This window comes from Crassostrea angulata, chromosome 5 (assembly GCF_025612915.1).
Source record: "Crassostrea angulata isolate pt1a10 chromosome 5, ASM2561291v2, whole genome shotgun sequence".
NCBI classification, from domain to species: domain Eukaryota; kingdom Metazoa; phylum Mollusca; class Bivalvia; order Ostreida; family Ostreidae; genus Magallana; species Magallana angulata.
Window position 1 is genome coordinate 36,158,722 of NC_069115.1, and position 11,909 is coordinate 36,170,630.

Consider the following 11,909-nt stretch of genomic DNA (forward strand, 5'->3'; position numbering starts at 1 on the left):
AAGTTAGCATTGATTTTAGCGCATTTCTGTATTGATTTATTTATACGTACATTATAATAGCATTTGCAATGTACAATGTACTTGATTTATCCGAAGCTGCTTTCCGCCAAGAAGGTGAAAAAGAATACACGGCCAAAGGCATTACATTTACAGTTTAAGCCATTGCAACTTTGATTAGTTTGTATATCGATAAAAATAAATTTCAACTGAAGAGATGCCAGTCTGTGAATCCAAGACTGAAGAGGATACAAAGCCAAAATAAAATTCCCATTTCAAACATAGCTCTTGGTCAACATAAGAACATGTTAATTGGGGATGAATTTATCCAAGAAAAACTTCTTTTTTTATTGATTTTTAAAATTTATTAGTACAACTTCAAAATAGATAATTATACATTTTAACATGGATTTCATTCATCACATATAAAAATACATTATTTATAAATGTTGATTGAAAAGTGAAACATACACAGCAAAAAAAAAATCAATCAATTTTTACAAGAATCAGACTAATTAGCTAGGTCAAAAAAAAAAAAAAAATATACATGATAATTTAATATAATCAAGTACATATGTCACATGTACAGTATCATTGATGTAGGATATTAAATAACAAACAACTTGCATGAAAATAATATATAAACATGTTCAATTAAAATCCCTTCAATTAAATTAATCTCCATTAATTAAATTTCATATATAAGTCTATATACATGTTTAACAATGAGCTTGGTTGGTATGTGATCAAATCTTCTGAGAAACCCTTCGGTCTTCACAGGATTTGATCTTGTGACCAACCAAGGTCATATCCCAGTGAACTTTTTAAACTGTTGTTTATTTCTTAAATGATGTCAACTAGTCATTTTTGTGCCAGAATTGATCAATGGGTTGATGGAAAACTTCTAAATTGTAAATTCATAGGCTTTAATTGGCTAAGAATGCCCAAGGTAGCATTGTTAAAATCTAAAAAAAATATTGCACATAATGTCATAATATGGCACATTCAAAAAACTTTGTTTGGAATGTTAATTTACAAGCATATCACAGTTAGATCCCACAAGCAATACAAAAGTATATACAAGTAGTACTACATGTACATTATGAAAAATCGGATATTTCGCTGGGCATTCATTTTCATGTATTTCATGTCATATTTATATCACGTCTAACAATAGGATGATTGACATCTCAATTTACCAGATTTAACAGTTACCGTTACATTCATATAAAGGTACACAACTCATCCGATGCCTTGCATAGATTGAAATAAAAAGAATCAAATTGCAAAATTTTTGCACAGCTCTTGCTTAGGCACAGGTAAATGCATCATTAATTTAGTAGATCAATTCAGTGTGGAGACAGAACTTGCTTGCCGACTATTTCAAACTGCCCTTGTAAGATATTGGACGGAACGGTGACCTTTTGGTCTGGCTGTTGACCTCCTGCGTAGAATTGGATAAAGCCTACAAGTTTCAAAAGCAGCATTACAACTTGTACCAGTACATGTAAATTATCAATTCAAGTGATAATTCATACATTATTACCTACGTTTTTGTTATTTTATATATTATAGTAAATATATCAAAGCATTAAAGATTTCATTTTCACTACATTCACAGTTTGATTTACAGTAGATTCCTTATTTTCTGAAAAATAAAAGTGAGATTCTAAAATCCGCGAGGGTTGCCTCTCTCGATTTTACGCAGAAATTAATTCCTAGCGTATAATTAGGAATCTACCGTAATACTTTTCCCTACTAAATTCAAAACTACTGTGAATTCTAAATCAATTTTGACATAAAAAAATCTGACATTATACTTCATATAAATTTTATAGAATAGTATCTAAACACCCTCTAACATTCATTGTACCTCTTATTTAATAACAAGACTGTTATGGAAATTGTTTGAAATGAACTCAATTCTGCCACATTTATGACGTACCTGGTTCGATGACAAATCCAATGCCGTCCTTCCATATCGCCATACTCTGCGGTGTGATCGCGGTGCTGATATCCACATACTGCTGACTCTTTATGAAGACTCGCTCGAACGCCACAAGCTGGACTCGTGGCATCCTCTCTTTGGTTGACATCCATTTTATGTAGACTTGCAGTACCTACAAAATTGAATACATATAAGAAGCTCATCTAATGAAATGAACAACTTTTTTATTTATATCGGTGCATGCATTTCAAGAATGTTTGAAAACTTTTCACGAGACTCACAACTTGAATAAATTAATAAGCCTTCATTAAAATCTTGTTTCCTTTTTGTAAAAAGCAGTCTTCTGATTAAAAAATTTCCCTTTTTTTTGTTCACAAAAACACATAACCACATGATTGTATGTAAATACTAGATGTGATCCAGATTTTCATTACAAGATCATCCATCAGATTATCACCTCGTCTCCATCAAAGGGCCCCTCGTTGAAGACTCGGACCTGTACGACATTGGGGTCCCCGGCGTTGACCTTGGGGAGGAAGTACAGCTTACTGAAGACGAACGTGGAGTAGGAGAGACCATAGCCAAACGGGTACAGGGGGACCCCGGTGAAGTAGCGGTAAGTCTTCTTGGCCATTGAGTAGTCAGTCATCTCTGGAATCTGTTGACAAATGAATCACGGTATAATTGAATTATCTTACACATGTCTAATCAACCATATATAAATGCACAATATAAAGTTTCCTAGAAAACTGACCAGTCAGGAAGGGCCCCGCTATGACAATTAATATAGAAAAGTGAAAAAAACTTTGAATTCCATCCTCTTTATATTAACAATAATGAATAATAAATGCCCGGCAGAAGATGTAAAGAACTGGAATATATAGGATCTCGTGATTTGTAGTTGGATATGATTTTCATCCAACAATTAAAGTGTTTTTTTATTTAGCCTTAGTGAGGGGATAAAACACACAAGTTGGATAAAAATCATATTATACTACAAATCATATGAGATTCTATTTATCCCATGTTTTATACACCACAATCAATGTTTACACTGTTTATAAAACTCCACATTATTTTACTTCATTATGCCTACACAAATCCCATTGTAAAGTCACAACTGTGGGATATCAAAAAAATATCCAATGAGTCATATCCACGTGATAAAGGGGGTTAACATGGGATGAAATAAATTTCGTTAAAAAAACAAAGAATTGATACCAATGCAATGATACCTAGGCTTTGCTTCAACTTCAAACAAACATCACTTGCAGACACATGTGTACGGTAATACATATAACAGATAAAGACAGACCTTAGATTTTCTGGAACAGGCAAGATAATTAATCTCAGGGGATTAATTATGATATCCTGCTCTCATCCATTTATTGAATTTAATCAGGGCTTACAGAAGGAACATTTTCAGGTACTATTCTAAAGTTTCCTTCAATATAAACATAGCAACCAAAAACAACAACAACACCAAAACATCTATTAAAAAAGAAAAAAAAAAGAATAAAAAAACTGATATCTAATAAAAAAAATTTTTTTTGTAATTTATTGTAATTCATATATTTTTTTTTATTTTACAGAATATAAGTACCGTATTTTTCGGGGCATACGCCGATGTGGGGCATAAGCCGAATTGCTCATTTTTAGACAAAATTCAGAAAAAAATCCTTAGACTGGCCGATTTGGGGGATTGGCCGAATTTCAATCGAAGATTACTTTAGTGAAAGTATGACCGCTGATTAAGAAAGCCATTGCCGGTATAAACACTCTCAGTAATATCAATATAGAAAGTTAAAAGAGTAATTATAATTATTTAATTAGCTTAAACATATATATTTTTAGCAATTTTAAAAAATAGAACAATCTGGCTCATTCACGTCTGTGTTTTGTGGATGATTGATCTCTTCCGTTATTGTCGGTATAGTTCACATAATATAATTTTATTGCAACACCTACCCCCATGAACTTGTTTAATATACTATGTATACTATGTTTCTAAACATTTTGTATTTCATTGATAACAGCTACATTTAATTTTTATTTGATCAAGTTATACTTTGAAAGCTATACGTAAAATACTGGGTATGGCGTCCATTATCTCAAACACGTGGTTTCATTTTCAAATAGAGTTATCTCCCGTAATCATTAATAATGAGAAATGGAAATACCCTGAAAAATATTTAAACTATGTTTTTTTCTTTAAATTACTTAAGAAGTGACTTGTCGTTTTACAAGAAAGTTGTATTCCTAACAAACACAGTTAATGCAACAAAGTGTAACGGTTGGTCTGAGGTATACACTACGCTATCATTTATTGTGCCCGCAGGCTGTGTCTAAGACACGGGTTTCACACCTTTGTATACACACAACACCAGAATACCGTTATTTCAACTAACAGGAGATTAATTGTAATTAATTAAGACCACTGATTCCTACAAACGCTGCCATGAAAGAATCACAAAAATCAAGATGATGCAATTTATTACCATGAATCAACGAGCATTAAAACATTCTAAAAGCACTACATGTTCACATCATAACATTTTATAAAAAAAAGTTCAACAGCACAACGTTCTAATTGCTTGTACAGCACTAGTTCACATAATTCACAGTCACTTTACACGTTCTTCAATCCTCATCGGCTGAATATCCCTCGAAGTCGGATTCTTCGCTGTCGCTGTGGAAGAGGGCTGCGAGCGCCAGGGGGAGGTCATCAGCTGACTTGGCAGGGGCTGGCGGTGGAAGCTTGTCAGGTAGTGGGGCGTTGACGATATTAGCTTTGATGAAGCCGTTGATGATGGCTATGTCGGGGACGGCGTTCCAAGCTTGTAGTACCCACTGGCAGACAGTGCTGTAAGATGCCCGTCTCATCCGCCCTGTTGCAGCAAAGCTTTTCTCCCCCGTCATCATCCAGTTTCCCCAGATAACTCGCAGTTCCGCCTTGAAGCATCGGTTGACAGATATATCAAGGGGCTGTAGTAACTTGGTAAGACCGCCAGGGATAACTGCCGGGACACTGCCAGTAGCACGGATGCGATGTTTTGTGACGTCACTGATGTGCGCCCTCATCGAGTCTAGCACCAGGAGGCTCTTCGACTGCCGGAAGAATCCACCAGGACGCTTCACGAAACATCTGGCCAGCCACAAGTCCATCACGTCATTGTCCATCCAGCCTTTCTCGTTCTGGTGGACAACTATGCCAGGTGGGAACTTCTCTTTTATCGCCATCTTCCGCTTGAAGATGACCATGGGGGGTAGTTTTTTACCGCTGGCTGTGCAACCCAGTACAACGGTAAAGCTGGCTTTCTCATGACCAGTTGTACGAATGGTGACGCTGCTGGCTCCTTGGGCGTTGATTGTTCTGTTCATGGGGATGTCAAATGTTAAAGGAACTTCGTCCATGTTGATGATGTGGTCGCTGCCTAAGTTGAACTTCTTAGTCTGCTCTGCGACAAAGGCTTGAAATGCGGCAATCTTTTCTTTGTGATCCTCTGGAAGGGCCTGGGACAGGGTGGTGCGTTGTCTGATGGCGAGATTCTTTTTCTTCATAAACCGGAAACACCAGGAGACTGTGCCTTGGAAATTTGTAATGTTCATCTCTTCTGCCATCGCTACCGCTTTCAGTCGTAGTTGAACGGTGTTCAGGGCACGGCAGGCTGCTCTCTGCTCCATGACGAACGTTTCAAGCTAGTCTTCTAGATCTGGCCAGTGTGGTGCGTGTCTGCGGAAGGCTTTCTGGGACTTCTTTGTCTGTCGTAGGGCATCTTTCTGTTTCCTCCAGGATCGGATGTTCTTCTCGTGAACGCCAAATTTTCCAGGTTCCCTCCGTTTTCTTCTGCATACTCTATAACTTGCAGCTTGAATCCAGCGGTGTAAGATCTTCTTGACTGTACTGGGGGCATGGTGACTGTGATACCCCGATGGCAGTGTGCCCCCCTTTTTAAACGATTCTGCGGATTGAAATTTCCTCCACTGTCCCCACTGTCAAAACACCGGAGATGTAATGATTGATTCCTTTGTTTTTTTTATCCCCCTTGCTGATTGGTTAAAACAAAAACATGTAAAATTGTATTTGATTGATTGTTTGTTTTATAAACGATGATTTAATTGGACTTTCATTTTGTTCATTGTTTAATACCAATAGCTGGAGAAAAAAAACGTTTTAAGACTACGGTAAATCATAAACATGTACAATTAAACATTTATATGTACCTGTCTTCTTAACTATTTGATATCAAGAATTTCTATTACCGGTATATAAAATAGATATTACTATCTGCTCCAACTATAATTACAAGAGCAATTTTTAAATAATTTATGATTAGATCATTACATACCGGTAACTATTGTTTATTGTTCATAGTACTGAATGCACTGATTTCAGCTTCACCTTATTGCCGGTTGATTTGAATTATGATATACGGTGTCCAATCTTTTGATGTCAGTCTTAAATCTCTATTCTTAATTTCACTTTTTCACTTTAAAACCAAACTGCACACATTCATAATACCGGGATTTGCAATATTCGTTATATCACAGTCTTCCGTAATATTACTTTCTACACGGTTTCGTTTTCTGTTTTTAGTATGCAACAATAGTTTCCTCGTTTCATACACGAGCGATTTCGGATTAGTTTATATAATGAAACATGGATATGGAAAAAAGACATTCTTTTGATTTTGGATTGTAAAGAAAATATAGCGTATATTTTATTGAATCGTAAGGAAAATATCGCGTATATTTTATTATTTATTATGTTACATAATATGTTTTACGGTGCTACCGTTCTGGCGAGCGCAGCAAGAATTACACATACTGTACCTTGCATCATTGTCAACTTATAGTTTTATTTAGGTATCAACGAACGTCAAAGAATTTTTGAGAGAGTATTGCTCTACAACAAGTATGCTAAATGTACTAATTTTAATGGTTATGTAACCGTTCTTGGACGAATAAAACAAAACACCAAGACGATTGTAGGGTTCTATATTATATATTCTGAGCGTTACGTCGCATTAATCGTTTCACCCTAAAACAATACATAAAACATATAAGCACACCACTATAACAACACAAACATTATAGACATCACAAACATGTATAACATACATTTACTTATAGGTCAATTATATCGCTTTACATTTAATCGCAATACACGATAAATCTGAATTTTATGTTAAATAATATTTCCAACTCTTAGAAACATCACTCTAATATATAGATTATATGAAAACTATTTACAATAATGAATTTCAACAGATAGTTACCAATTTATGGAACTAGCCGCACGACACTGCATATATACGTAGTATCAATCAGCGGATCAGGCTCATTATATGACTTGACCTATTTATAATTTATACAATATATATAAGATCTTGTCTACTATACAATTAAATATATAAGACATATACTGCTCACCGATATTTACATTGTACTGTATTCAAAACGTTCACTCTACACAATCATACTTATATATTAACTTTACTTATTTATTTTAATCTAGTTTAGAATTGTATTTATTTAAAGAATTATGTTTTAAAAGAATAACTTACAGGTCTGAGTCTGTATGCTTTGTCTCAGTCTGAAACACACCTGTCTGGCTAGAAGTCTTGGTTGCAATTAAAGAATTACAGAACCAGAATACAAAAGAATATCTCCCGCCAAACTCTATCAGTAGTGACCAATACTGACCAATCACAAACCGTAAATATAAAAATACCTATCTTCAAATGGAATAATCCAAACCACTGAAATAAATAACCTAAACAGGCTATACCATTATTTATAATAGGGGTGTTTAAGTTTACACACTTGTTAGTATTAGTGCAGCGCAAAGAGTGAAAGATGGAAAAAGTGAATGAATGAATAACTAAATAATGCTAAAAATAAAACTAAGTCAAACTATCACAAACTCCCCCCAGTTGTGAAATGACGTCCTCGTCATTTCAAACTGAGAACTGAAATAGCTATGATCATAAAACAATATATCTACAATTTGCTAATAATGTCTGAAATGCAACCTAATAAAATATTTCTTTCCTCTGACCGATTTGTGTTTTCTAAAAGTTGCTTCAAAATACTCAACTCTTCTCTTCGCCTGTCGCAAATCTGATACAGCTGATAATCGGCAAATCTCTTTGGCGGTCGTCTAGTTCTTGCAGATCTCCTTAACCCTATCTCATCACCAGGTTCAGAGCCATCACCCTCCTCATCTTGGGGTGCAGGGTCTTCCGCGGCTTCCCTTTCTGGCTGTGTAACCACTTCTTCTACAACTCTAACTGGTTCCTTAGAAATCTCTATAGGAGTTCTTTGTACAGGTACCTTTACTACTTGGATCTCATATTCTGAGTCACTATCACTGATATCTAGATCTGCCACATCATTTTGCTGCTTCAACTCTGTTTCTTCTTCATTCTGTGTTGTGTCCTTCTGTTTATTGGCTCTGGGTTTGGGAATTGGTTTCTCCTGAAACTCTGGGTCTATGCATCCTATTGGCAATAGGAGGTTCCGATGAAGAGTTCGCTTCTTTCCGGTTCCATCCTCTCTCTGTACTACATAGACTGGTACTTCTTTGTTTGGCTGGCGCAATACGATGTATGCTTCCTCCTCCCACTTATCAGCAATCTTGTGCTTACCATCGAAAGCAACAACCTTGACAAGAACTCTATCTCCTTCATGAAGATCTATACCTCTTACCTTTAAATCATAATACTTACCCTGTTTCACTCTTGACCTATCAGCTGATTTCCTCGCCAGATGGTACGCTGTCTTCATTCTTGTTCTGAGGTCTTCTATGTACTTGGTAAGTGATTTTTTCTCTTGGTTGTTGATTCCGAAAGCAACATCAACTGGCAAAAGTGGTTCACGGCCAAACATCAATCTGTACGGTGATTGTCCTGTACTCTCATGCCTGGTACTGTTGTATGCCTGCACCAGGGGAGAAAGGTACTTCTTCCAGTTGGTCTTTTGGGCTGGATGGAGAGTTCCAAGCATGTTGAGTAGCGTCCTGTTGAATCTCTCACACATCCCGTTGCCCATGGGATGATAGGGAGTGGTCCTTGATTTCTTCATCCCTGTAATCAGACATAGTTCCTTGATGATATTTCCATCAAAATTCGCACCCTGATCACTATGTATTCTGACTGGAATGCCATAATTGGTAATGAAATTGTTGTAGAAAGCCTCTGCTGTCGTTTTAGCTGTAAAGTTCTTCGTGGGCACAGCCACAGCAAACCTGGAAAAATGATCTGTAATGATCAGTATATGCTGGAAGCCTCCTTTAGATGGTTCAAGTGTCAGGAAATCCATGCACACCAATTCAAGGGGGTATGATGTCTGGATTGGCATGAGAGGGGCTCGCTGGTTAGTTGGAACCTTTCTACGTAGACACCTATGGCAATTCTTGATCCATCTATCAATATCACAATTCATACCGTTCCAGTAGAATCTGTCGCGGACCAGAGATGTTACACGGTCACGTCCTTGATGTCCAAAATCATTGTGTAGATTTTTCAACACCACTGGAATCATATCCCTTGGAACTACTATCTGTTTTATGCATGTATCATCTATGGTAACTTTCCTCTTTAAGATTCCTTCTTCCATAATTAATAGATGAAAATTCCTAATAAGTGCTAGAGAATGAGCAGAGGTTGGTAGATCACTCATTCGGGGTCTCTTACCTGATTTGACATAATGCATCCACTTCTGTAATACTGGGTCTTTGTGTTGAGCTTCTTTCCAGTCAACCTGTTGAAATTGGGAAATTTCAGAATTTAACTGATTAACTAATTCTGAATCTACAGATAAATTCTCTACAAAAGGAATCTCTAACTGAATAGATTGACATAATGCTTTCATACATTCATCTGAAATAGAAGACATGTCATTAGTTTGTTCAGTTAGTCTTGATAGTCCGTCTGCGTCTGAGTTCTTAAATCCAGGTCTGTATTGAATATCTAAATCAAAATTAGCTAAAGAAGCCAACCATCGATGACCTGCAGAGTCTAACTTGGCTGAGGTCAATACGTAAGTAAGTGGGTTATTATCTGTCAAGACTTTAGTCTTACTCCCTAGTAAATAATCCTTAAATTTGTCGCATACTGCCCACTTCAGTCCTAAAAATTCAAGTTTGTGGGCGGGGTAGTTTTGTTCTGGTTTAGTGAGGCTCCTACTGGCATAGCTGATGACTCTCTTCACATCTCCTTGTTTCTGATATAGAACTGCGCCGAGAGCAATCTTACTTGCATCTATGTGCAGTTCAAATGGCAGGCTGTAATCAGCATAACCGAGTATAGGTGGAGTTGCTAATGCTTCCTTCAATCTGTCAAAAGCATTCTGTTCCTCACTTCCCCACTTCCAGACTTTTCCTCTCTTCTTGCTTGATCTTTTACTATCTGTTGGTATAGGCATCAACTCTGATAAAGGTCTTGCTATCTTGCTGAAGTTTCTGATAAATTTGCGGTAATAACCGACAAAACCTAAAAATTTCCTAACTTCTTCTGGAGTTGTAGGTATGGGCCAGTTAAGAACTTTGTTCGTTTTCTCTGGGTCTGTCTCAATACCTTGATTTGAAACTATATGACCTACATACCTGACTCTTTCCTGAAAGAAATTACATTTCTTTGGGGAAAGCTTCAACCCTGCTGCCCTTAACTTGTCAAATACCTGTTGAAGTCTATCTAGATGTTCTTCATATGTTCTTGAGAAGATGATAATGTCATCAAGAAAAATAAAACAGATGTTAAGGTTCAGTTCTCCAAGACAGTCTTCCATAAGTCTTTGGTATGTAGCCGGGCTGTTCGAAAGGCCAAAGGGCATCCTATTATACTCAAAGAAGCCTAAGGGGCCAACAGTAAAGGCTGTGCGCTCTTTGTGGCTCTCCTCAATTTCTATTTGATGGTATCCAGATTTGGCATCTAGAACTGTGAAGTAGGAATTGCCTGATAAACTGTCTAGGATCTCCTCAATTCTTGGAAGGGCATAGGCATCTTTCTTGGTCTTGTTGTTCAACTGTCGGTAATCCACACACATCCTTAAATCTCCGTTTTTCTTCCTCACCAAGACAACGTTGCTGGAAAATGGCGACTTGGATTTCCGGATGATTCCTGCTGTCAGTAGTTGTTGTATGTGATCTCTGACTTCCTTAAACATGGATGGGGGTATTCGCCTGTGACGCTGTCTAAAAGGTGTATTATCCGTCATCTCTATCCTGTGTTTGACTGTGGTGACGTGGCCAATATCTGTCTCACCCCAGGAGAAAATGTCCCTATTTCTCTCTATCACCTCTTTGGCCATGGCAAATTCCTCCTTTGTCAGGTTGTCTTGGGCAATATTAAAGTCTACTGCCTGGGACGTGTTGTCTCCTGCAGGAAATTCTGGTATGTCCTCCACAGTGACTGGCTGAATTTCTGCAATAATCGCTCTAGGTGGTACCCTGACAGTCCTTGTTGTCACATTGCTTACAGTCACCCACACTGTCTCTCTCTTCTGGGGATTATAGTCCACTAAGTTTGGGATGATGTCTAAATCTGCAGGAATTGCTGATTTCTCTGTTGTCTGAATAATTGCCATGGTCTGTTTATAAGGAAACATCTTGTCTGCATATCCTTCTATTGTCACTTCAGAATTTGGTTGGATAGTAATGGGATTTCTTTCCGCAGACTTGATTACTGCCAATCTGTATTTATTCTTCACTAACTCTCTTTCCCTTAATGCTAAGCATCGAAATGTCCAATACCAGGGCTCATGCAGTCTTGATATCTGTAAGAATCTTTCTCCATGACATTCCTTTATTCCTCCCATTATGGAATTAAGAATGTTTGTCCCTAGTAATACTGGAACCTTCTGGTGATAATCTGTATCATTAACTACCAGGAATAAACATGTATACTGTCTGTCATCTCCTAATCCTTCTGATATGACATCTAGCTCTATCGCACCTTTATAA

At 37.0% G+C, this 11,909-nt stretch overlaps 1 protein-coding gene across 1 annotated transcript in view; it reads right to left on the reverse strand.

The window, feature by feature from the left end:
• Positions 1 to 148: 148 nt before the first annotated feature.
• LOC128183936 (xylan 1,4-beta-xylosidase-like) overlaps positions 149 to 11,909 on the reverse strand; it is a 31,050-nt gene continuing 19,289 nt past the window's right edge. The window contains exons 10-12 of the mRNA XM_052853171.1: positions 2,403 to 2,603; positions 1,943 to 2,117; positions 149 to 1,462 (exon numbers count right to left, since the gene is read on the reverse strand). Of these exons, the coding sequence (XP_052709131.1) occupies positions 1,347 to 1,462; positions 1,943 to 2,117; positions 2,403 to 2,603 (492 nt within the window). The 3' untranslated portion in view covers positions 149 to 1,346. The remainder of the gene's footprint in view (positions 1,463 to 1,942; positions 2,118 to 2,402; positions 2,604 to 11,909) is intronic.